At 40.5% G+C, this 26,198-nt stretch overlaps 4 protein-coding genes across 4 annotated transcripts; 1 reads left to right on the top strand and 3 right to left on the bottom strand.

Annotated features, from left to right (window-relative positions):
* The first annotated feature begins 1,223 nt into the window (after positions 1–1,223).
* On the top strand, positions 1,224–3,918 carry LOC148814609 (macrophage-expressed gene 1 protein-like). Its single transcript, XM_088906192.1, has one exon. It carries the CDS (start codon positions 1,303–1,305, stop codon positions 3,490–3,492), a length of 2,190 nt encoding a protein of 729 aa, XP_088762318.1. The 5' UTR covers positions 1,224–1,302; the 3' UTR covers positions 3,493–3,918.
* A 935-nt stretch (positions 3,919–4,853) lies between these two features.
* LOC148814610 (keratin, type I cytoskeletal 50 kDa-like) lies at positions 4,854–10,525 on the bottom strand. The gene is made up of 8 exons (XM_088906163.1): positions 10,034–10,525; positions 8,929–9,011; positions 8,665–8,821; positions 8,147–8,308; positions 7,624–7,749; positions 6,484–6,704; positions 5,570–5,607; positions 4,854–4,951 (listed from the first exon to the last, which is right to left on the bottom strand). Exons 1-8 carry the CDS (start codon positions 10,523–10,525, stop codon positions 4,854–4,856), a joined length of 1,377 nt encoding a protein of 458 aa, XP_088762289.1.
* A 3,304-nt stretch (positions 10,526–13,829) lies between these two features.
* LOC148814611 (endonuclease domain-containing 1 protein-like) lies at positions 13,830–16,121 on the bottom strand. The gene is made up of 2 exons (XM_088906389.1): positions 15,769–16,121; positions 13,830–14,599 (listed from the first exon to the last, which is right to left on the bottom strand). The coding sequence occupies exons 1-2, from the start codon at positions 16,042–16,044 to the stop codon at positions 13,988–13,990; spliced, it is 888 nt and encodes a 295-aa protein (XP_088762515.1). The 5' UTR covers positions 16,045–16,121; the 3' UTR covers positions 13,830–13,987.
* Positions 16,122–17,783: 1,662 nt separating this feature from the next.
* Positions 17,784–23,454, bottom strand: LOC148814612 (uncharacterized). The gene is made up of 5 exons (XM_088906241.1): positions 23,274–23,454; positions 21,651–21,761; positions 20,850–21,536; positions 19,638–19,679; positions 17,784–19,157 (listed from the first exon to the last, which is right to left on the bottom strand). The coding sequence occupies exons 1-5, from the start codon at positions 23,359–23,361 to the stop codon at positions 18,535–18,537; spliced, it is 1,551 nt and encodes a 516-aa protein (XP_088762367.1). The 5' UTR covers positions 23,362–23,454; the 3' UTR covers positions 17,784–18,534.
* Positions 23,455–26,198: the final 2,744 nt, after the last annotated feature.

A 26,198-nucleotide genomic window follows, 5' to 3' on the forward strand; every position in this document is an offset into this window, starting at 1 on the left:
TTTAATGTGTGGAGTATGGTGTGTAAATATGAAAAGGAAAGTCCTTATTTAAATGCATGAAACACCGAGGTACTGCCACAAGAACATCTGAAAAATGTCCGAGAGGGTATAGTCTTGTACAGTAGGCATGTGCAGTAGACAGAAATGATACCCATGCTATTGTCCTACTACCACCAAATCATGTTACACAGTTCCTCAGTGAAACCTCCATGGTTTCCCCAGTATATGCTGCATGTCTTATTAGGCAATGCTGTACCAGGGCTGTCAGAAAACACCACCAGCCATGCAGTCTTGTGACGCTGTGTCATCCTGACATTACCAGAACCATTGAAGAGGCATTGTTTTTTTACTGCATGCTAAGCTTGGAGAATAAAGATATTGTAGAATGCATTTAAATAAAAAAAACAAATACATTTGTTGATTAAAACGTTATTGGTGTAAGTCTCAGGGAGACTGTAAGCGTATATAAATGTCATGTAAATTTTAGTTGCAGTCTGCACAATGAATTCATTTTCTTCTATTTTGAGGTCTTCCATAAAGCCTAATAGCTCTAGCAGATGCTTCTGCTGCTGTGCCGATGCTCGTCCTGCACTGATTGACAGTCCATTCATTTGATTGTTAGACATAGACTGGGTGTGGGTTGATCACTAGCATTTTCTGTCATTTGGTACTGCTCAAGTCTTGTGATAATCGCACAATGGGTTAGCGTGGCAATGTTTTTTACATGTAAACCGAAAACAAAACAATTGTAACACAAATTACCACATAATTCAAAAAGGTAATGAATTTGACCTAAAATGTGCCAGTTCAGAAAATGGATTTAATGGAAATCTTTTGAAAGAGATGTTTACTGTAGACCTTTAAACATGGAATATGCAGACTGTAAAACTTAGGCATGTTGCAGCCTGTCCACAGGCTTTTCAACTTAAATCTTTGTACAAAATCTACATTGCCAATGTACTTTCTTTAAACTCTTTGTAAACTCAGTGGAACAGCTTGAATTCCTTTTAAGAATTTGGATATCTAATTCACTATATCTCTTTTCCTAATATCTGTTTAATGGAAAAAAACATTTAGTGGAACAAACAAAATGGGAAGCATTTTCATGTTTCGTAATTTCCCTGTAAAAATCTCCAGTATGTATTGCAAGATTTAAAGAAGTACTGAAAGTGGTTTGGTGTACTCCTGTGCTTTGTTATAGATTCAGTTCTGGTTTCTGGTGCATTTCTCAGGGTATATATTGAGATATACACCAGACACTCTTCAGAGAGCATTTCTAGCTGGGTGTTCAAACCTAAGAAAATGATTGACAGGACTGAGATGATTGTGGTTTGGATTGTACTGCTCCGCACCCTCACTGGCGAGACTAAGACTTTTACATTCCAGGACTGCAACTCAAAGCTTTCTGTGCTGGAAGTTCTGCCCGGAGGAGGATGGGACAACATACGGAACAAGGACATGGGAATAGTCATGAATATGAACTACTCTCGCTGCAGGACCACGGAAGACAGGCAGTACCTGATCCCAGATGAGGTCTATGTGATCCCACAAAAGCAAACTAACATCGACATCCATTCTGAGTTGATAGAAGACTGGCAATCGTACAAGGATGCTTTTTCCAATGATGTCAATGCTGAAGCGTCTTACCTTAAAGTCCTGAATGGCAAGTTTTCCGAGAAATTAGAGGAAACAAAGATCCACAATGTTTATGATAAGACTTCAACAACTCGGGTTCAAGTGAGAAATGTAATTTATTCTGTAAAAGCCCGACCAGATTTCTCATTTGACATCACCTTTAAGAAACAGCTCCTTGAAATTGCTCAGTGCCTGGCAAGCAACCAGACACAGAGGGCTCTCTACTTGGCTGAAATGCTGGTACTGCGTTACGGCACCCATGTGCTCACCAGTTTAGATGCCGGAGCAAGTCTAGTGCAAGAAGATCAGGTCAGTGAGAGTTTTCTACTGGACAATGCCAAACAGAAATCATCTGTCACAGCCTCTGCAGCAGTGTCTTTCTTTAGTACAGTCAATATTGGAATTCATGGGAGTGCTCAAACTGAAGATGAAATGACCAAGAAATATCAGGAAAATACAACTGACTCAAAAATTGAGAGTCATGGCGGTGTTCCCTTTTACCCTGGAATTACTTTGGCCAAATGGCAAGAAGGTATTTCGAACAACCTAGTGGCTGTCAGCAAATTTGGGCTGCCCCTGCCTTTCTTCATCACCCCTGAGCGCTTACCGGAGGTGCCTGAGACAATGGTGAAGGAGATAGCAAATACACTGGACAAGGCAATAAACCTTTATTATGCTGTAAACACCCACCCAGGGTGTCTTGATTCAAAATCGCCAAACTTCAACTTTCAGGCTAATATAGATGATGGCTCGTGTCATTCAGTTAACACAAACTTTACCTTTGGAGGAGTTTACCAAACCTGCTCATTCCATTTACCTCCTTATGGGAAGATAGATTTTGCCAACAGCCTTTGCCAGTCTTATTTTACCAAAAACCCTCTAACAGGGGACTTCTCTTGCCCACCAAGTTACACTCCTGTCCTGTTAAACAGTGTGAATTATCATATCCCCGAGCGGCATACTGATTGCAAAGAAGATTGTGCATTCTTATTTCTTGGCTGTGATACAAATTGCCAAACAACAGTATACTATTATGAGATTTATGTTTCCTCATATTGGTGTGCAGCGTTAGAGTCGGTGCCTCAGAACTCTGGTGTCCTGTTTGGTGGGCTCTATAGTAAAGGGGCTGTCAATCCTGTAACTCAGAGTCACGCTTGTCCTCCTTATTTCTATCCTTTAAGACTGTTTGAGGACCTGGGCGTGTGTGTCAGCAGTGACTATGAGATGGGCGGTATAAATGCAGTGCCTTTCGGGGGCTTCTTCAGCTGTAAAACAGGTAACCCCTTAGCAGGCCATCTGAATACGCAGGCTCCTGGCATACAGCAGTATTTCTTCTACAGGGACAGTCCTACCAGCTACGCAATGAAGTGCCCTCTTGGCATGAGCCAGCACCAGGCTTTTCTGAGCGACGGCTGCCAGGTGATGTACTGCATTCAGGCTGGTGAACTGTTTGCCGGTAGGCTGCCACCCATTCAGCTGCCGCCTTTTCACCACGCTCCCCTCTTCAACTTCACCAGCCCCGAGGTCCGTACACTTCACTCGGAAGGCAACAGGACCTGGGTGAAGGAGCCCGGGAGTCTGGTTTGGACCCTGGTCAGCTCCACAAACGCGAGGGGCCTCACCAAGGGCCGTGCAAGAGCACCATCACAGGAAGGGCCCACCATTGCCATCTCTGTGACAGTCACGGTGATCCTTGTCGCGCTCATTGCTGGGGTGGGTTACGGTGTTAAATGGTGGAGAAGCAGAGGCTACAGGAGGGCTGAAGAGGCGACACTAGTGGGTTCACACCCCGCCTATGGATCCACTGCAGTGTTCGAAGAGCTCGAAGATTCAGACACCCGAGAGCAGCCCTTCTGACCGTCCTGCGTATGATTCCTGAGAGCAGTCCTGAAGGTGAAGCAGAATGAGTTTCCCCTCACACCTTTGTTTGTTTTATTGAATTATTTTCTTCGTCATACCATGTAGCATGGTAGTGAAAACCAATCCTGTTCTTTTGAAATTGAATGCATGTTAAAACACATTAAGCATTTTGAAATCTGTAGCTTTCATTTCAGCAGATATTTTGAAAACATGTTCTATTTCACTGTAAGTTTTCATTGTATTAATTTGAATCTTTTTTTGTGTTTTTAAAAATTATTTTCAATACCAACTGTGATCACTATATACAAAACATGATTTTATTGTCTTACACGATTTAGCTTTCCACTTCTTAACACATTTGACACTGATTATTTTGTATTCTGAATCATAGAAAATAAAGGTACAGAGAAATTTTTAAAGCAGCATTCGGTTTCTAAACGTGTTTTGTCTTCTCTGGTGAACACATTCTAAGGCTATATGCTTGCTGATTGCCATTTGTCATGAAAAACCTTCACGCTAATTCAGTTCCTGAGCATGTCTATTCCTGTCCTATGCATTCTTGTCACACAATAACGAGCATGGAATATTCCTTTAGAAAACGGGAATGAACATTTAACTTGGCTTTTGGAAAGTCGGTCATAGAAATAATATGCCGTGGCTTTTTCACAGGCAAATTGCTTCAAAATTAATTTCTATATAAATAATCACAAATTCATATTATGCATTCTGTTATGCTATGGTCCCTGAGGCTTCAGGGATATCATGGCGAATGAAAGCCGAGCTCCAAACGCAGGTTCACAGCAGTGGAGGCTTAATGAGAGATGAAGTAATAATGCAAGCCGATCGAAAATGGAGCCGTCTGAATTATTACAATGATTATTATAATTGATCAGAATAGAGCTGCCTTGATGCAGCGGAGAAACGGTCTTGTTTGAAGCTGTTTGAACTAACGCAAATGCTCCCTGCGGCATAGGACCGTCTGGAAAAGGCTGCGGAGCCGTAGTTTTGGAGGAGACAGCGAAAGAGAAAAGGCGACGAGGGCAAACTGGCCCCGCTGATTCAGTGCTCAGGCCGGCAGGGAAAAGGTATTCTAAGTAGAGCGTCTCGGTACTGGAACGCGGAGCACCAATCGCTCCGCGCAATATCTGCGCACTGAATTAGCGGGGGGGGGGGGAGCTTTAAATAGTTTGCTCAATTTCCTGATTGAGATCGGGAGGATCCGCCTGATTGAAAGATTAATGAGAACTATACAACGAAATAAAATAAACGCCACACTGTTTGCAACATTGGTGTTCTTTTATTAATTCAAATCCATTTTCTCAGTGGACATTCTTCTCTTCCTCCTGTTCACTGATTCATTACTTAAGCTTGGAAGAAGATCTCACAACTTTTCCATCTACCAGCTCCTCAACCACTGTCACCACTTTCTTGGTGACCGAAGTTTTTGTTTCCACCCCTGAAACATCAGAGAAAATCATTATTCATCTTTAAATCTTTCCAGGTGTTTATATTTTTGTTCCATTTAAATGGTAGTTTAGTGTTTTTATTTATCATTTCAACGGAAATTACATTTCATGTTGCACTGTGCATATAGTATTACCACCTTCTAACTTGATCGTATCAGATCTCAAGGATAGGCCTGGCCAATACTGGAATGGAAGACTTCCAAGAAAAATCAGTTTGCTGTTGTACAGTTTGCTGTTGAAAATAGACGATGGCGCTATTTTCTCAGGTTATTAAAAATCCTGTTGCAATGTTTGTACGAGTAACACTGTTAACCCCAGGGTCCTGGCTAAATTGCACTCTGGGTTTGTACAATCTATTCTGCTTAAAGTTCCCTCTCAATTCAACTGATTAGGTAATTTTCACTTTTTTACCTCATCTGCTGTGTAGTGGGCTGCTGGTGTATAAGGTGGGTGCTGTACCTTAGTTTTGGATGAAGTGAATCCCTTCTGATACATAAAGCACTTTTACAGTATACAGAATTTTAAGGTCTAGTACGTTGGGATGGAAAGCAGGATATAAAATGAAATAAATTATTTCATTTAATTGTTTCTTTGTTGTATAAACATACCTGATTTCTCCGTTATTAAGGAGCTCTCGGCTTGGGAACTACAGAAAAAAAACTCACATTAAATATAAAGCAGAAGGTACTGTCTTTACCCGAGTAGTTTTCCTCAGCAGACAGACTTTCCTTGAATAGAGTTGTACATGAGGCAGGGAAATTGATGATAAAACAATGACACCTTGTGGACAGCCAAAAGAACAACCCTCCTACCAGATCAAATTCCAAATGTCATTCTTTCACAGCAACATCCTGAGCGGATTCAATGTAACACCAGTTGCACTGTTGTTAAAATGTGTAAATATGATTTAGTTTAAAAGCTTTTCATACAGGATATGCACAAGTGAAACTCTTGCAAGGACACAGAATTCATTTCTAATTCCTAGTCTAGTCTGTCTTATGACAGAAGCTGAACAACTATTTTTCTATCATCTTAAGGGGACCTATTATATCGTATGGATGTGGATAATTGAATTAACTCACAAAATTGAAATTGAAATTTTGAAATTGAACTCCCAGATCATCGCTTTTTGTCTGAAAGGTTTTGAAAGATTGTTGCAAACCTGACTCAAGAGAAATCAAACCCTCACACTTTACAGGAGCAGCAGTAAGACTGCCGAAGCTTAGCTGATTTCATCAGACTCCCTATTCTCACATTTAACAATTTATATTTTTTCACAAGTATTTAATTCAACACAATATGCTGGATGTGCATGCATGGTTATTACCTTATTTTGAGCACATTTGCATAGAAGGGTGATGAGGTAAAGTGATATTTGTAAAAAATATAATTTAATTTTGTATATTTTGGCTCAATTTGTACAATTTGTATAACTCATCATTAATCCTATTTGGAGTGTTTCCCCATTCTTGCATAGTTATTGGTTCGGAAAGTGGATCCCGATAGAAATTCCTCCCCTTACCCTGCACTCCCCCCATCCAGCAGGCGCCTGTACTCCTCGATCTCCTTCTCCAGGCGGGTCTTGATGCCCAGCAGGACTTGGTATTCCTCAGAGACGCGTGCAGTGTCAGCCCTCAGCTGGGTCAGCTGAGCCTCCAAGGAGGTGACCAGGGTCTGCAGGCTCCCCATCTGAGCGGAAAAGCGGGCCTCCGTGTCGGCCAGCGTGCCTTCCAGCGACTGTTTCTGCAGAGAGCCCAGGCACGTTACTCCCCAGAGATTCCTTATCATAAGATGAAAAAATCTAAGGGACATGCCAATAAAATCTATGCATTCTGTTAACTAATAAAACATCAAACAACGATTATCTTTATTTTTATGCCACGCCAATTAGTAATTGCTGATTTGTTGTCAACTCTTCGTACCACAATATCTCCCCTTCATCTCTGGACAGGAGAGTGACATTATGAAGGAATGTGTCTTTTCTGTCCTGGTTATTGATCTCACTGTGCAGACAGCAGAGCTGGAGGAGCTCTGGCTAATTGCACTGCAAGCGTTGTGTATAAAGTTGTGTACTCTGGACAGCTCAAACCAACCCACACCCAGTGAGCCACTGCTGGGGGGATCCCAGATTCCTGTATCTTTTGTAGGAAAAGGAAAACAAAAAAGAACTAGAAAGGTGCTTGTATAAGTGCTACCCTGCTATACTAGTGTTATTGCTTTAATGCACTGAATGGGACCACCCTCTGACAGCTAATGTGTACAAGCAGGGGATAGTGATTGTGTAACTGTGTTCTTGGCTTTTTTTCCTAATTATCTTTGCTACACTGTGCCATATATAGACTGAAATACAAAACAATGCTGTTTAAGAGCTTTACAAACTACAAGACATGTTATGTTTTTTAACTGTATGTTTTGCAGTTGATGTCTCTTATGTTATATTTTCACTTTTCTATGGTGACCCATATCTTAGTGCTCTAATAGCTGTGTGTGCAGTGGGCAAGAAATAAATACAACAGCAGTAGTGTGGTATTATAAAACACAGCTTCGATCTGTAAGCTAATATTCCTGCTGGAGTCCGTTATTGCTTTGTTTGCCCAGTCTATTGCGAAAACAGCTTAGCTCTTTGTGATCCATTGCCTGATGATTCACTCGTGTTCCTTACCGTAGCATAGAGGGACTGCAGCTCCAGCTCCAGGTTTTGGAGGTTCTGTTTGCCTTCTTTCAGCTCTGTCGTGCTGGTCTGGAGAGACTCAGTGCTCTCCTTCACCTCCTTCTGAACCACCTCTGCCTTTCAGGACAATGGGAAATGCAGGTACGTCACATTCTGGTTTGGGATTTTCAACAGCATCAAGCAATTAGATTGACATGGTGCCTCTAGACCCATGAATGTTGCTTCCTTTTACTTTTGAAAACTTGTCATTTTTGATGCAAACATAAAGAACACAGACCCGAGGGTACAGATGTTACCCTCTTAATGCTCCATACCGATGTTATCTTGGATGGCAAGTTACAGCACATGGAAAGTATAATAAATCCAAACTGAGATACTCCATAGCTTTGAGCTATAAAATAATCTAAAGTTATGTACTAGAAAAGAAATATGAATAGTGTGGGAGCATTCAGTCTGATGCCAGGATATGCTCTCTGGTGGAGAAGACGTGAAAGTATTTGCCTGCTGCTGTTACCTTGCTGTTGAACCAGGCCTCTGCATCCCTGCGGTTCTTGGCCACCAAGCCTTCGTACTGCTCCCTGATCTCCTCAATGACCTTATTGAGGTCCACTGCAGGAGCTGCGTCCACCTCAACCTGAATCTGACCGGTCAGCTGAGTGCGGTAGGACTGAGATTCCTGAAGGAAACAAGATGTAAGCATGGGGCGTGGAACTCACAGCCATGTTGCTGAAGCTGACACCCTGGCTTAGTTCAAGAAATGGCTGGGTGAGATCTTTGGATGAAGAAACGACTGCCAAATTAGATGGCCTCCTCTCATTTGTAACCTTTCTTATGTTTCATTCTGCTATATTCTGTTGTTAAGAAAACCCAGAACAGTGTTCAGCAACAGCGGTGTCAGGTGGCAGTGTTCAGTTTACAAGACAGATACGTACATTCAGCTGGGCTTGGAAGGACAGGGATTCCTGGAGGAAATAAAGGAAAAAAGAGGTCGATCAGAAGATAAACAATGCCCGACTGTCTCCTTGTCCTCACCTCCTCGTGGTTCGTCTTGAGGAAAGCCATCTCATCCTTCACCCCTTCGATCTGCATCTCCAGGTCAGTTTTGACCAGGGCCAGCTCACTCATCACCTTCTTCAGGCCAGCAATGTCAGCCTCCACAGACTGCCTCAGATTCAGCTCATTCTCGTACCTGCGCATCAGAGAGAGATGGATGAATACACAGGCATGTCTGGAAGATAATATATGTACTGATATTCGTATTGTGTGCACAAGATTAGGACAGGATGGAAAACTCACTTGACTCTGAAGTCATCAGCTGCAAGCTTGATGTTGTCCATTTGAATAGCTAATTCAGAATTCACCTTAAGAGCAGCCACAATCTGTATAAAACACCAAGTGAATAACAAAAACAGAATTACACTTTATTGTTATTGTGCTAACTCTCGTGATATTTCTGACCTCCACAAAAAATTGTCTTTAAATGTAACACTGCTTTGTTACACTAAGAGGCATTGTATGTACTACTGAGCAGAAGGGGGAGACAGAGGCAGTTTTTGAAAATGTCAGGTATCTTCATCTTTTGCTGTACCTATAGTATGCTTTTAAAATATGACATAGAGCAGAACACTTATGAAAGTATTATATAGACTTTAATTTGTTTCTGTCAATTTTACATGTGTACATCTTAAAAATGTAGTGTTTAAAGTTTATTTGTTGTTTTTAAGTGTTTTGGAGTACAATCTGATTTTTCAGAAAAAAGCAAGGAACCAACAATCTGTAGATTGTAGCTTCTATGTAAGTAAAATAATTTAAAATGCTATATTCTATATATAAATTATAGTGTTTACAGTATGTGTAGCATAATGAGTGTAGACGTCTGGTTCGCCAGAACAGTACCCGGGTGCTTAAAAAAATGGAACTCATTTTGAGCCAAGTGTTATTGTAAATTAGTTAAATAATTCATTTAATTATCTAAACATATGTACATTCATCTTATAGCTCACAAAAAATTAATTTGCTTGGTAACAAATTACCCATTAAACTTGCTTAATTAAACGATGAATTACAGATACTTGGCGCAAACTGGAGGTTGATTCCATGCTGGACAAATGGAAATGTCTTGACTGCTGAACCTTCCTCGGGTGTCTTTTCAGTGTGGAATTAACCTCAGCTGGTTCCTTTGCTGATACAGCTCCTTACTTGATCCTGACAAGACGATGAAGGGGAGAGAGCTGGAGATTTTGGGGGCTCTGAGAAAAAACTTTCCTCGTGAAGTTTTTTTCACCTCTGGTGGATTTCCTCCTCTGCATTTTCACCAACCCCTGAATATCTTTGTGAAACAACACTCCTGTTGCTTTAGCACGGCTGCACATCTGTGAACACCACGCTCGAGCTCGCTCACCTTGTCGCTGAGGTCCTTGATGGTGGCATCGTGGGTGCTGTGATCCCGCGAGGTGACGGTACGGCTCACCCCCCACTCTCGGATCTGCTGCTCCAGCTTGGCGTTGGCGGCCTCCAGGGACCGCACCTTCTCCAGGTACTTGGCCAGCCGGTCGTTGAGGTTCTGCATGGTCTGCTGCCCGTTGTTGAAGCCGAGGGCTCCGCTGCTGTCGCCGAGGGCACTCTCCAGAGAGAAGGCGCCGAAGCTCAGCCCCGCGCCGGCAGAGCCGAAGCCGCCGCCGCCTGCAGCCGAGGCGGAGGCAGTCGAGATGCGGGTGCCCCAGCCCCCCGCCCCTCCATGCACACTTTGGGTCCTGTGCGCGGCCACCAGCCCGCCCGCCCCACCACGGAAGGACCCCGCAGAGGAGCCCCAGCCCCCAGAAGCTCTCGGGGCTGCTGAGACACGAGCCCCTCCCTTGATGGAGAAGCTGCTGAGGCTAGAGAAGGAAGACATGGTTTTGAGCGATCGGGGCTGGCAGGCAGGGCAGAGCGCAGGATACATCCGAGACCCTCGCTTCTGCCTGTCATTTATAGTTCCCGTCATGGGCGGGGGCTGTGAGTTTGACAGGGGCAGCGTGTCATTCAGTTTCTACAGGAATGCGCTGGCAGGTATATACCCCTCGGCGACGAAGCCTAATCCAGAACTCCCACTGTATAGACTTGCTTCAATTCACTCTCATCGCTCTTCTTAAATTCCACACTTTTCACTGCATCCCCTTGATTGTCACACCTGCTACCCCGAGCGTTTGCACTAGCGTGGTTATCCACTACCATATAAAGTGTAAGCAAGTATTAAAGACAATCTGTTTTTTTCAACTCAAATGGCTCATCTTAAAAGTCAAGATCAAATCAGTCATGTGAGATTTTGCATTTTTGGACACTTTTCTTTTTTGTATGCTCACAGGTCATGTAAGTTGGATCTGGTTCTTCATTATAGCGCGCATTGTATCTGCAATTTTGTGTGTTGCAGGTGTTTTTCCTTTTTTGCTGTCTTGCAGTTTATCAGACTGCTCAATATTACGTACAGTACCTTTAAGATCGAGCAGGAGTTTATATTTAATATTTTATTTAAACTGCTGTGCAAAAATTGTAGATATCATTGACACAATTGGAAGCAACAATATGTGTAGGTTATTTGCATTAAAAATTTACTTGAAGCCCTCTGTAGTGTTGTCTATGATTATAAAAAAGTAATTAATAGACCTTAGATTGTATGAGAAGAAACCAAACTTGTCATGAGATCAACCACATGTCATACATGTCAGCCAAGTGTTGTCTTGAATTCTAATGTATCAACCAAACCTGACTGTTATATTGTCAGGAGTTTCTAATTATTAATATCTGTTCCTCTCTACACTCACTAATCAAAAAAAAGACTACCCTCTTTGCTACAATACACAGACCTGTAAGGATTAAATGAGATCCTATCTTTCTTTTGAAGATTCTTCATAGAATTGTGTTTTTATATCAAGTATAATAAATATGTACTGAATATAGTAAGACAATGAAAAATGTTTAAGACTTTTGCAGAACAGATTACATATAATAAAATGTTGGTTTAAACTGTAAAAAAAACTTGGGTGGGAAGTGTTTTCCCAATATGAAATAGTTATAAATAACTGCAACAATTCCGTATTTTATTTTCTATAGCTTCCCTCACGACACTTTGCCACAGAGCACTCTACAGATGTCTTTAGAAGTTAACAATGTAATAACAGTTGACTATTGGGCATGGAGGAGGGGGAAAGAAACAAAGAACATACTGTAAATATTAAAAATTAAAGATGGTCAGCACATGTTTCACGCAAACTTTTATAAGTGAAATAAACCAAATGCAATGTAACTGACTTATATAGAATGGTTCTGTGTTCTTTTGCAGATCTCCACTTTTTCTTGTCTCCCATACCTGACCAGACACAGGCAAGGCACTTGCGCTCCAGGCTACTACAAATATGTATTCTCATACAGAGAAAACAGCCTAGACCTGTCAAGCTCTCTGAAGATGATAGATTCACCTTGAGTTTTGAATTTTTTCTGAGAATGTTCACGCTTAAGCTCTCCGGTCTATAAAATTTAATGGATCATTTAATGTAGTTGGTAGCCCTGGCTTGGGGAGAGATACTGGTGGGGATAGGGTCCTAGTTCCCCTTCAGATTTAAACTGCTGGGTGCGGGAAATACAGTTTGTAAGAGATGGCCACAGTATTGTGCTGAGAAAAGAGGAAGGGTTCGCTATTTCCACAGAGAAAAAATGTCCTCTCCACCATGTTTGGGTGGTCTCCAAATATGTCTGTCAGAAATGGTGGAACTAGGGGACTAGTAGATTTTCTCACTGTAACACTTTGATAAAAAAGAGCTTATGTGAAGTGAAAAAAAGTACACAGTGTCGATAAGTAAAAAATGTGCTGAATTGATTGTTTGTTGTTCCTTTCCACAATATCAAGTGGATACACAGTGATTAATGATCATTGACATTGATATTATTAAGCAAGTGGGGTCTAATCCTGGCTTGTTATCAAGTTTATGTACTGTCTTAAACTCCAGAAGCTGCATTTCCTTCATCTTTGCTGAAGGTGCTGCTTTCCTCAGTGACCATAGCAGCCTATATGCTTTATTGAACTTTACTGAACTGCAATGTTAAATTGGAGAGGGTCAGCTGACAATTCCAGCATATAGGCTGCTATGGTGTGATATGAACCAAATCAAAGGTAATATATCCGAGGAGATACAGAACGACTGGGTTAAATCGTGTAGGACATGTAACAGGTGAGAAAAGAGAAAAGTGGTGCTTATCTTTCAGAAGTTTCAATTCTTCATTCATTTTTAATTCTGATTTTCCTTCGTTTAAGACAACATTTCTAAAAAAAAGTGCAGTTTTTTACAGAAATACCAAAGCTGTAAAAATATCTTCAAAAAGACTGAATTGATGACATTTTCTTTATTTGCCCTACAGCTAGCCATCCAAAAACGCTTGTCACTGTAAATCATAGCTTACACATATTTTGGAGATTGCCAGAAGGAGACATGCTTCAATCTTCACCTCTCTGTCTCCATACTGAGAACAGGCTCCAACCCGACCTAAAACCTATACTACACCTGAAGGAGTATGAAAAGTGTGAGAAGGAAAATGAAGAGGTGCTTGATTTGAACATTATGGAAATAAGTACTGTACATACTGTTAATTGACTTGCTTAGGCGATATATTGTATTTATAGCCCAGTATGCAAACTTCATCTTTGCACCGAAAATTGTATTGTGGCGGAATGAAATACTGTACACATGCAAATGCAAATGTTCTCATTGAGATTGGTAGTATACATCAGAGAGCACAAACCACCAGAGATTGCACAGTGAACTGCTAGAATGTACAATCAGTTGAATGTCTGTGATGTTAGTGGCCTCTTATATATTGCAAAAATGTTGTTGTCCACAGTAACATGTTCTCCATGGTAGCATTTGTAATTAACGTGAACCATTTGTCATTAACCTACACTGCACATAACCTGTCTTCTCAGATTTTATGAAAATATTGTTCCAAATGGGGGGTTATGAAAATGGAGAAAATCAGAAATTGACCGAGTACGTACATCAATACATAAAATAAATAATCATAACTCCTACTTGTAAATGATTTTGCCAAGAATATACCAGAGTGGTAGGTATTAGAAGCACATGAGTTCTTTGTCGTCTGGCACAGCTTTGGTGAAAAGAGTAATAATTCAGGCACACTTGGTTAAAATATTTATTAAAAATGACTATAGACATACTAAACTACACACAATATAAACATATAAGTTACTATATGTACAAATTTTCTTTGTTCCAACTACCCATACAAAAAATCCCAGAATAATTATCTTGAATAATTGGACCATTATCTTGCTGTGAAAACCACACACAGAGGCTTGGGAAAAGCTTCAGGGAGAGCACCAGTTGTAGAACACGCTGATAGCTCTGCCAAATCTGTCTTGGAGGAACATTTCCAGTGTCTTCAGGGGCATGAGCCTCACGTCATAACCTCTGATTCTTTTTGGCTTGCTTTTGTCTATGGGCACAATCTCTTCTGTGCTGTTGGGGTCATTGCGACCAATAGCAGCAAAAGTGGGAAACTCTTGAGTAAAGGTGGTTGAGATGTTCTTCCGGTAACTGGGGCAACAGTAAGCTGACCATAGATATTCAGGCACAGCCACTCTGTCTTTCTTTATCCATCTGTCTTTCCTATAGGGGATGGCCCCTGTCACTATGTAGGCTTCCTTTTCACAGTAGCTGGTGAGCCTCTTGTTGACATCCATCTCCAGCGCAGCCCAAGGTCCATCATTCGACTCTTCCTTCTGTGGCACAATGTTGGTGAGGGTGAAGGTGGAGCATTTCTCAGTGGAATCGCTGTGGTGGAGGCTGGGGTTCAGGTGACCTCGGGTGTAGCTGGAGTTAGTGTAGTCTGTCTCAACGGCTTGACTTTCCACCACGTTTTGATCGATCGGACCGGATGGGAAGGGCATCATGTTTCCATCTGCCTTTGTGTAAGCAAGCTAGGTGAGAGAAAAAAATAATGTATCAAGAAATTACAAACATCCAAGATATAGCTCTCTTCCTCTGATTTACTAGAATTCTACAGATTTATTGTGAAATTGCTTCATGTGTTTTTGTGTAAAGATATGTATGTTCCACTGTCATGGTAGATAGGTGAAAACCAGAGAGTTTTAGTGGCTGTGAAAAGCTTGATTTCTGGGAAGTGCTTTTTGCAATAAAAATAAAAATTAAGGGAAACTAGCTGACACGAAAATGTATGAGTGTGGTTTATAATCTTCTTCTTTCTTTTTGAACTTCCCTGTTGAACGTGCACTACCATAGTCCTGTTGGCCTAAGCAAAACATAGCAAGTAAACTATCTGACTTGCTGTGAGCTATGGCGTGTGAGTTACTGTACAGTATATGCAGTAAACAAAATAAGAGCAAATGATTCACATTTGTTGTGCATGACCTAACTCCAGGAAAACTAAACATTAACACTGTGATCCTTGTGGTTTGTGGAGACACATATTAATTGAGCAATGCTGTGCTCATAATTATTTTCTTGGCTCTGGAATTTTCAACACAATTTTAAGGTATTTTGTAAGAATGCAGAATTTCTGTTATTATCCACAGTTCTATTTTCTAATGAGTAACAAAAAACTCAGTCAGCATACATCTGAGAACTCATATGCTAAAATTACAGCTTGAAATATTGTGAACAACAATGAAAAAGCAATGTGGGACTATCCAACCATGTTGTTAAGGCTGATACCCTGGCTTTCAGGACATCTTTGTGTGACATCTTTGGATCAATTAAATACTGAGCCTCCTCGTCTAGTTTGTAACTTAATGTTCTTCTGCATCCAAGAATCAACACCCAAAGGATTAGAATTTATTTTTCACAAACTATCACTCCTACAGCACATCTCTACATCTACTGTACATTCATTTGTGGTACAACCAAGAGATTCAACTGTGGTAACAACTGATGTTCCTGATCACTCTGCATTGAGTGCTCGAGCAACGATTAGACAAGAAACATCTTTTATTTCAATACACAATCAGGTAATGCATTAATTCATCCATATCTGTCATGCATAAGCAGAATAACATCAAGATGAAATGGTACAGCTGTGTTAGCTTCATATGAAATTGTGAGATGAAGCTGATACTTAAGACAAACTTACCTGGGGCTCAAACTTCCAGTGCGTCTTGGGTCTCTTTCCAGATGCTGGGATAAAGAGGTAGGCAGAGTACAAAGGTATACGACGCTGTCTGTCATAAAGGCTGGCAAAATGGTACTTATTCATGTAACGCTGGCAGATCTTTGCTCCTTCCAGGCCTTTGGGTGGGCATTCATTATAAAAGAAGCTTGTGCAAGGCCCAAAGTCTCCTACATCAGCTCTGGAGAGCCACACAGTAGTAAAAACCAGAATGGCAGATCCTGTCTGAATTTTCTGCATGTTGATGGAGCCTTCTAAAACAATTCAGCCAGCCTAGAAAGGTAAGTGCATCTGAGCTGAAAGCTCGATGTTGAGATCTGCACTTTCATTTCCTTGTTTCCTTGTAAGTAACTCTTACATCATTGACATGAGGAAGATAAATTGGTGGTGGTTAAACTGAACTTGTGGGAGGTGTAACTGTATGCGACCCTGACTAACAGCTGAGTGACTGTGTGCTTTTAAGTTCCTCTTCATGTGACTAATGGTATTGTGTAAAACCTTCACTGTGAATGAATTGGCTTGTGTATGCACACATTCTTTACACTTATACTGTACATGCAGTGCCTTCATTCCTACACATTGAAGTGTAACTTAGGGACTTAAAAACAAATACATCTCCTGCTCCATTCAGATAAATTAAATAAAAAATCGGGTCATGTAAAATAATTCTCATTTTGCTGATACTATTAACTAATAAAATGAAGTTTGATGGAGTTGAATACTAACTACTTCATACTAGAACATATTTTACACCAGGATGCCTGTTATGTTTTAGGATCTAAGCCCTACTCTGCCATTTTATCATCATTATTTTATGCCATTTTATCGCGGGATCAAGAGATGGCTCAGAATTCTGTCATGGATGTTGGAAAGGGCATGCCGTGGAATGGTAGGAGAACGAAAAAAGACCTTATGCATAGAGGCAAGATGGGGGTTAGGCCGAGCTCAGCTGGTCATACAATGTAGGGTAGAAAGCTATGCCCTCAGGCCACGGACGTGGGGCGACCTGGTGGTAGGCGGGTCTCAAGATATCTGAACCCTCAATGCTGAGCGAGGAGGAAAGGGTGAGACAGAAATATATAGCCCCAGACAAAAACACACCGGAAGGACAAGCAAAGCACAGGGAAACTAGGAACAGGAGAGAGTAGGAGCGCCCTCTAGCTGTAGAGGGCGTGACACTATGGCCATCAGCTTGAGCCAAAATCAAATCCAAGGATGGGACACAAACATTGGGACCAAATTTAGGATGTTTTCTGCCCAACCTGCTGATTCGCATTCTGTGGTAAGTCTGGGACTTTTCAGTGATGACGGGTGTTATACTAGTTATACTAGTTTGTCTTGTTTTTTTTACATTTTCTGGTACAGTACGTTTAATGTACTAGTATATAACAAAGGGAAAGGGCAGAAACATTGCAGTAGATCATAATTAGAGGATTGGTAATATGGAAAAAAACAACTGTTTTAAGGAAAAGACAGCATTCGGAAACCAGGAAAGAAAAAGCAAGAGCGTAGTTTGTTACAATTGTCTCTCAACCAATAGAAGGGGACTGAAAAGACCAACATTAGGCTGCAGTTAACCTAGTCCATCACTGGGTGTCTCTCTAACATCGATGACAGTCACTCAGTTTGTACACCTGAAGACACAGATTAAAAGCACCAACACTGATGCTAGAATTAAATTTGAAGATCAAGGTAATCTCTGCTTTTAATTTGTCACCTGAACTGGGGTCCAGTACAATGAAGGTTAATAAATTGCCATACATCCTATAAACATCACTTTATAAAAAAAACATCTGTCAATACTAAGGAGCATGTCTGTATCTCTTTTATCATTATGTTCTGTTCTTCCAAATGTTTTTGAAATTAGAATTTGAGATCTTTCTATACTTCTTTTCACTAATTTACAAAGAGTATGTGTTTTCATCTTTTTCAAGAATTTAGGAACAATTTTAGTCTTCTTTTCAAACACAAACAGCACATTTGTTCGGTATCTGTACGCTTTATTGCATTTAGCACAAAAATTAATGTATATCTCTCAAAAACAGCAACCCCAGAATTACAATGCTGGGTGGCTTTTTCATTAGAGTCTTCTTTTTTGTAAAGGGGACTTTCACGATATACATTTTCATATTTCTACAGTCATCAAAAAGACAATAGTTTAACATTCCAAAGTAAACAAGTTCACTCTTTTAATAATAGTCTGGTTCTGTTTTACATTCTTCACTGGAGCATTGTCATATTAAAGGGAAAATCCCAAGATATGTTGGAATTATTGTCTAACGCACGTCTCTCCTTGCTCTTTAGATCTCGTTGCTTCGTGTGATTGATGTAAATTATTAAAATAGCCGTTTGTATAAAGGCTGATACAGCAAACATTCAGTTCCTTTCCAATTTACGTACTGTATCTGGAATAGCCTGTTTTCTGTCTGTGTGATTGGTATAAGGAAATAACATGGTGTTGGTACACGAACCCTTTATGGTTCGTGTTGAGAAACATCCCTTTGATCCCTGTGCAATTTCTCCATCAGTTAATGATGCACAGGTTGGATGCTTGTGTTTAAGTTAATGACGCATTTCACAGGCACTGATGGCTTTCATAGTGGCACCCTGCTTGAAATCGAATCTAATTTCTTTTGTCAAAAACCTGTCTACAACTGATGAAATGGTGCAAAGCAAAAAAATATTAAAGATAAAATCTTACTTTACCCGATGCAACTAATGTCAGGGAAACTACAAGCAGATACCTTTCACATGTTTGAGGAGGATTTTGTCATGTTTCTCGTATTGCAGTGATTTCCAGCTTAAAAGACTGTCAAAGGGAGCATCTAATCCAGCATTCAATGCACTTATCTCGCAGTCAGAGAGTACAGTATCTCCCACATACACCTCTGTTATCTGGCCACTGAAAGAGTAATGGCTGCCCGTCTTTCCACTTGTAGAGGCTGGGTCTTGGCCAAGGTAAATGGACTGCATTCCATGACTGATCTTTCGCAAGCTTCCCTTTTGGTACCTGCTGTGCATCCCATTTACAAATAGCCGAACAGATCCAGTAGCTGACTCCCAGGTCACGCAAATATGTGTCCAGCCTGATGGCGGTGCAGTATCGTTGACTTTAAATGTTGTTTGCACATTATTTAAAGACGTGGCATATTCCCCTTGATGAACCTTGTAGAGAGTAAGTACGTTGTCTTCATGGGGCGTGGAAATGGAAAACAGGAACATGTTCGCATTCTGGTCGGAGCTGTATCTCAGACAAACTGTGGTTTCTGTGAGAGCTTCATGCCTCTCTGGGATCAGTCTGACATAGAGTGGATCAGAGGCCTTGGGGAAGTAGAAAGCCCTTCCTGTCAGGTCTAGTGAAAAAACAACGTTATCAGCACAAGGGCTGTGTGGCTGAACGAACAGTTACACCTTGCAGTAGTTTTGAGAGCTACTGTACAGCTTTCAGCCCGTAGGAATTCATGACAACTGATACTTTTATGCTTTCCTTTATCTCCCATTTTCACATAGAATTGTTGGGTTAAAAGCGTGAATCGCAAAATCTAACTAGATAATACAATTGGTATATTACTTGTGCACTTTACTGTAGGACAGTGGCATGTATTTATTCAGTACAATGCACAATTTCCCATACGAAGAGGAATTACACTGCTATTGTAGTAATTAAACTACACTATATTTTTAAACTGCTGCTTAATGTGTATGACAGGTTGGATGTAAAACCCATTAGGTTTCCATCTCTGAGTTTGTATTTTTGTGCTTTTCATGCTACCCTTTCTTAGATATCAGATCTTAAAGAGAAAATAAAGCTGTACTGTATTTACTTTACTCACCATGATGTCCGTGATGTCTGTGTCTTGAGGAGCTATGATGCCCTGAAAGAATGCATGAGAACAGTGGAGTCTGTGACTTGAATACAGATGAGCATGAAACAACTAAATCCCCTGACACAAACTGCTGAAACAGTGTTGCAGACATCAGTCTGTAACTTCACCATCTTTTCCTAAGGACTAAGAGGTATTAAAAAAAAACACCATGAGTGAAGTGAGCAAAAGAGAATATATGACGTCTTGTGCATCCAATATCTCAGTAAGACAAAATATTGTCAATGTCTTAACACACTCATAAAGATAAGTTAGTCTCATGGGTTAAATTACCTTATTTTTACAGGATTATGTATTTCTTTTTAACTTTTTTGGCAGCTGGTCTTAATGCACGCAGATCTTTGTAAACTTTGTTTACTATGTCCACAAAGATGTAAAAAAGCTGTCCTGTTAGAGACTAAGGAGTTAGGTTCAGTACAGTAAACTTGTCTTCCTCTCTTGAGACTAGAGGCTTATTGATTATTACAAGACAGTCTTATTCAATACTGTCTTGAACAGCTCCACAGATAACTGAAATCCAGCTGTTAATTGTTCTCTCCCATTACACCTTTCTGATCAGAAAACAAAAACTAAAAAGCAACTCTACAAAATATGTTTCTGTGTGATGTTTAGTGGTCTTACCTAAGAATTACAATAAACTATTACACCAAATAGGTAATAACCAAATCTCAGTTGTAGGTCCCTTTTCAGGCCATAAAGGCCCATGGGGGAATGGGGGGCAAGGGCCACCATTTTACTTGAATATCCAAGACTGGAAGTGATGTGGTCAGCATCACGCTCCGGCTGGCCTATTACCACAGGAAGGATTAACCCCCAGTATGCATTTGGAAAGCAGTTGGTGACTTGGGAGCCGTCTGGAAGGAATTAGAGCTATATCACTTGCCCCTACCTGGGATTGAACCCAGGTCCTTCTGCTCAGGAGCTAGAGGCCCTTGCCGTCTGAGCTACCACGGCTCCTCAGTTGTTACTAAAGATGATGTCTTTTTCATGAGATACTTAAAATGCAATAAAGAAATTGGATCCATCCCCCAATTCATTGTGAGAAAGCTGCTTATTCCTGGTAAGAATTGCAGAACCCCGGAGACACTCCTGGGAACACAAGGTACAGCTGCATTCCTGCCCAGGACCTTTTATTTGAATATTTTTTAAATGCGTCCTTACCATGTGTGGAGTGACAGTGTTCATGCAGTGCAGAGTATTTTGCAGAGAGCTCGAAATTGCTCATTTTTAATTCCAGCATTTCAACCTTGATTCTTGTATTTTCTTCTGTCAAGTCGTACAGCTGCTTTTCTAACTCTCCCTGATGGTACAGCAGTGTTTGGTTTTCAGACTTTGCTTTGTCTAGTGCTTTAACAAGCTTGTGATTGTCATTCTTCAATTCTGCAATAATATCAGACAAGTTTGAGTTCTGGCTTTGCAATAAATCATTAAGATATTCCTTCTCCGTGATTTTACTTCCAAGGTCACTGATAGTGTCAGATAAGTAACCATTGCCATTCTTTAAATCTGTATTAGAAACACTGAGGTTAGCATTTTGTTCCATCAAATGTTTCATGGAGTCTGTCAAATTCCTATTCTCAGACTCTAGCTCTACATTTAAAGCAGACACATTTTTTATCAGACTTTGCAAAATCTTGTTATAGTCAGACAAATTCTTATTTGTGTTCTGTAACTGGGAATTGAAGTCAGACAGGTTTCTGTTCACACTGCTCAGCTTGATACTAGAGTCAGACAATTCCTTGTTTTGACTCCACAGTTTTTTGTTGGTATCTGAAAGGTTCCATTTGTCTTGTTGTAGCTGAGACTGATTCTTCAGAGATTCATCCTTTTCTAATGATGTTCTTTTATCTACAAAAAAAAAAGGAGAACAAAATACAGTGTTCAAGCTTGAAAAACCTAGGACAGAGTGGTTTACAATCATATCTATGTGTATGATGTTTTAAAATTTTATATTGTACTCACAGAAATCACCCAGCACTATATTGGTAGCTACTAGCAGACAGCACACTGTCGTCACAAAGAATAAAATCCGTTGATAGGAACCTAATGCACATTCAGCACTCCTTCCTGGAACTGAGAACAAAACATTCAACAAGAAAGTCCCCTGAAGAGTCTGGCAACAACATTAAAACTATATACAGTCTGCAGAAATCAACTGATGAAGTAGAAGTTAAGAAACAGGTACAGATTTCACACATTGTTGCGTGAAATTATAATTCAATAGTAAGGTTTTGGTATATGGTGGAGAAGTCCACAGCTTTAGGGTGTTTCATAAAGATATGTTACTAAGCTCTGTTAAAATAAATGCTGTAAAAATGTGTTTAATTTTTACTGTTTTCTCCATCCTCTAATTAAGACATAAAAGGGGCTCCTGAAAGGTTTAATCAGTGAAGTCCTGTTGAATTTTTCACGTGGAAACAGACTGACCACTGCCGGGCCTGTGTTGGCTTTAGTCAGGCAGAGTTCTCTTGTTTTTCTGTATAACATCACCACCTGGTACCTGCTGTGACAGATACACAGCTCCTGTAATCAGCTCGTATTCTACTGTAAGGCACTATTGAGCTTGAAGCATTCAAATTGTACAAATCATCCTCCTGATATCAAAAGACATAGAGCCAGCCATCAGCAAAATTCCCATTAATCAGAGAAAATGACACCTTCCAATCTTTTGTGACCAAAATTACCTCTACGTTGCCCAGCATTGCTATCCAAGTCAGTAAGTAAAGACTTAGCTCAAATAAAGCCTGATGCACCTAGTTTGACCTTAACAGACCTGTTCTGAGGCCTGATAACAGCACTTGCCATTGTTAATGGATAAGAGAAACTGATTGCAAAGATACTGAGTGAGGACAATCACAAACTCTACCAGTTAAACTAACTACCTGTAGGTCTGAAACACGAGAAATAAGAGTTAGGGGAGTATTATACCATCATGAAACCAACTTCTAAAAAATGCCAGCATTCACCATCCAGAGGTGCTGATGTCCTTCTCCGCAATCAGTTGTGACACCTCACTGATCTCATTGATCTAGTAGTTCTGTTTTATGGGGCTGATAAATGCCTAAGGACATGTTGTTATCAAATTGTGTTCCACAGATCTGACATTCCAAAAATTACATTATTTGTTGTTCACCTGCCACCAATTCAGAAATCATATCGAGATAATCTTTTCCCATGCACTAAAATTCCCCAAGGGTTTATTTTTATTTCAGTCACAAAAGTGACTTGAGGATTTGTTGAGTGATATCCCTTAAGAGAATATCATTGCATTTTTATGGGCTCTCAGAGTACGTACTATACACATACATCTACTAAGGAACTAAAGGAAGATATCGCATGAGGTTAAAGATCTTTGGTGGCAAATCAAGCGCTGTTATATACTGTACATAAAAAATGGAAAGTTGATTAAAGACCGATTTTGATCTCTGTAGATAAAGTACACAAATGTACACAAACAGTATACAAATGCTCCTGAATTCATCTGACAAAGATAAAATTACATCTTCAGTTTTAGTCTTAATTTAAAACTATAGGAACTATAACAAAAAGGAATTTAAGATGTGGTTAACAATGCCCAAAATTTACCTCCCTCTTCTCCATCTTGGGACCCAATCCGAGAATATCCTTGGAGTGAGGGGACAAGGTCCCCAGTGTAGATAGGTCTCATTTCCATGGTTATTGTGATGTGGGGAGAGAAAGGTCTTTGTCTGGCACAGATTTCCGTGTCCCATTTATATGGGTTCTAAAGTGTAGGAAGAATGACTCTGGGACTGTTCTTGTGTGTTAAGCCAGGTAAAGTACAGACTCCCCCCACACACATACACACTGAATATCTTAAACAACGATGTTATTGTTTGTGGTTAACATTTAGTTGATCCATTTGTGAATCCTGGACATCTACCGTAGCTCCTTCTTTTACTTCTGTTTTTTCTTCTGGCTGGTCTGAAAAGAAGTTATTGATACAGACTCTTTCACATGTTCTTTTTGAACACAATTAAAACCTTTTAAATAATACATGTATTTGGCGTTAGTGAGAGAATATGGATGATGAATGAGTATGACTGAAAAAACAGATAAGTAGTTTTGTTTTATTTTAACAATTCACAACTTTGATAGTGACGTAAAACTTTAGAAGTCTGAGTCTAAGATATAACTGAGGGTACAGACAACGAGTTACTAGTGAACAGACATTCTTGGCTCTGAGTGAAAGCAGAAGTTCTAAAAGGTTTTTTTCTGAAAGTTAGGTTTACTTCCTTTTTCATCATAAATGAGTCACAGCACCATTTATATTGGCATACAGAGTCCCTTTCTTCCAAATTGTCTCTTTGGGTTTTTTTTTTTGGTGCAGAATGAGCTATTCTGTTTCAAATCACTGCACATTTTATTATCCTCAGTATTTTTCATTAAAATGCACGCTTTATTTCATTTGCAACTTAGGGTAAGAGGTTAGTTTACAAGGGTTAGGGATAGAGTTAAGGTTAGTAAATACGATATAAGTGTTGCATTAAAATGGCTGACCATTTTGGAATACAGGCACAATGTTCAGGACAGGAGGATGTTACCACAAGTTCATGAGCATATTTGAATGTACAAAGGTCTATTCACGCTAAACACAATGGTTTGAGTTACAAGAGGTGGTGATGTAACAAAATAATAGTTTTGATCGATAGATTTTACACTGGATACAATACAACATGTGTTACTGGAACAACAAAATAAAAAACAGAATTGGGCTCTGCAAATTTATCGCTTGACAATTAGGAAGCTGAAGAATCAAACAAAAGTGACATTCCCAGGGGGCAGGCAGGTCCTGACAAATCCAAACTCTGGCCACCATGTGCCCAAGCAAGCAAGTTACCTCATTACGGAAAGATCTAGCCTCACAGGCTGGAGAGAAACTCACATCACCACGCACCCCTGGAGACTTGTGTGTTACATTAGCAACACGGCCAGCCATCATAAAAACAAAGACTTCAAAGGTACTACTTCCTCATATTCACATGATATTTTTTCTGGTTATGCCGGATTTTTCCCACCTTCCAACGACATGCTGATTAGGTTAACCAGTGTCTCTAAATCTGACAAATACACCTCCAGTCCTTGAAGGCCATGAATCAGTAGGTTTTCTGGGTCTCTTTAAATCAGCTGCACAGCTGTAGAAAGTGGTCAACTGGGGCAACTAAGATAAATATTTGCTCCTTTAAATCATTAAGTGTAGAAGTGGAACAAAAACCTCAGACACCTTTAGACCCTTCAGGACTAGAGCTGTGCACCACAGCTAAACTCTCTACTAAGTATAATCAAGTTATAACAAAATTTTGGGAGGAAGGTTACAGTGTAGATACTAATCTGTTTGCCTGTGTGCTGTATCTTAAGTCTTGCACCCAGGATGTCCGATTGTGCATCTCTCTCATACCCCTCCCACCTCCCCATCTACACCCTGTAGCAGCTCCCTGGCTCATTCCTCGCAATACAGAGGAAAGGGAGGGGGTCTGGGCAGCCTCATTCTTCGGCAAGGCTGCTGAAATTCCCTCAGCCAGGGGAGCTACACGCAAATATATGTTGCATATCTGGTCTCTCTCGTCTTTACTAGGATCTAACCAAACTACTAAGGTTTGTGTTTGTGTACAGTATATGCAATCATGTATGTCTAGCCTATGATGGATTGTTCTCCCTATAAGGGTGCAGCTGCCTTGTAATCTGTGCTTCTGGAATAGGCTTAGGGTGTCCAGCTTCTTTTACAAGGAATAAACAGTTTTTGAGTAGAATCTGGAAGTTCATTTCCAAGGAAATTTTTACATCTCTGTCCATTCGTTGTAGATGTCTACCTTAGATTTGTTACAGATTTGTCACACAACAAATAAGAATGCATAAACAGCATGAAGTAGAAATGTGTATTATTACAGTGATAGTCACTTTGAACCCCCATAAGTTGCTCCCGCCTACCACCAAGTCGCCCTACGTTTGCGGCTTGAGGGCATAGACCTCTTATCAGCGTCCTGACCCTGCTGAGTTCGGGGCTCGGAGCGCCTGGCCTCATCATCCTGTTTTTATTTCCCTGTCCTTGTACCGGATCCCGTTCCGGTTTTTAAATTTGTCTTGTCTTGTCTCGGATGGATCAACCGGATTTGGACCTTGGACTTCGCCCTGAACTCCTTGGCCACGTCCCCCGAGCGCCAGTTCACCGCCGTCACGCCCCCCTGTCTGTCAACCGGCCCTGATCCTCGTCGTCTCCTCCCCATTGTCCTTTTCCACTTACTTCAGGATTATACCGTCTGCATAGGGTCCAGAACTATGCAAAGTTACAAATACAAGATTACTATCAAGAGAGTGAAATGGTCCCTTTATCACACTTCTGTTTCTTTCTGGTCTCACACCATGGACTGCATACTGCAGTTGAGGTTTTTATGTACAGTGTGAAATTGCTTGGTTTTGATTGTGATGGTTTTATCATTATGAGTGCCTTAATAGCCTTTCCTCTGTACAGGTTAAAGAGATTACATTCTTAAA

The sequence above is a fragment of the Atractosteus spatula genome, chromosome 26 (genome assembly GCF_055471065.1).
Source record: "Atractosteus spatula isolate fAtrSpa1 chromosome 26, fAtrSpa1.hap1, whole genome shotgun sequence".
Classification (NCBI taxonomy): Eukaryota; Metazoa; Chordata; class Actinopteri; order Semionotiformes; family Lepisosteidae; genus Atractosteus; species Atractosteus spatula.

Bases quoted from the DNA above. Each gene is read 5' to 3' on its own strand.
- LOC148814609 (XM_088906192.1), top strand. From the start codon at position 1,303: ATGATTGACAGGACTGAGATGATTGTGGTTTGGATTGTACTGCTCCGC.
- LOC148814610 (XM_088906163.1), bottom strand. From the start codon at position 10,525: ATGTCTTCCTTCTCTAGCCTCAGCAGCTTCTCCATCAAGGGAGGGGCT. The intron at 8,309-8,664 runs GTGAGGACAAGG...TGTTTCCTTCAG, and splicing joins TCAAGACGAACCACGAGGAG to GAATCTCAGTCCTACCGCAC. The intron at 7,750-8,146 runs GTAACAGCAGCA...TTGTCCTGAAAG, and splicing joins AGGCCTGGTTCAACAGCAAG to GCAGAGGTGGTTCAGAAGGA.
- LOC148814611 (XM_088906389.1), bottom strand. From the start codon at position 16,044: ATGCAGAAAATTCAGACAGGATCTGCCATTCTGGTTTTTACTACTGTG. The intron at 14,600-15,768 runs GTAAGTTTGTCT...TCTCTCACCTAG, and splicing joins ACTGGAAGTTTGAGCCCCAG to CTTGCTTACACAAAGGCAGA.
- LOC148814612 (XM_088906241.1), bottom strand. From the start codon at position 23,361: ATGGAAATGAGACCTATCTACACTGGGGACCTTGTCCCCTCACTCCAA. The intron at 21,537-21,650 runs GTGAGTACAATA...TTTTTTTTGTAG, and splicing joins TATAGTGCTGGGTGATTTCT to ATAAAAGAACATCATTAGAA. The intron at 19,680-20,849 runs GTAAGGACGCAT...GCATTCTTTCAG, and splicing joins ACACTGTCACTCCACACATG to GGCATCATAGCTCCTCAAGA.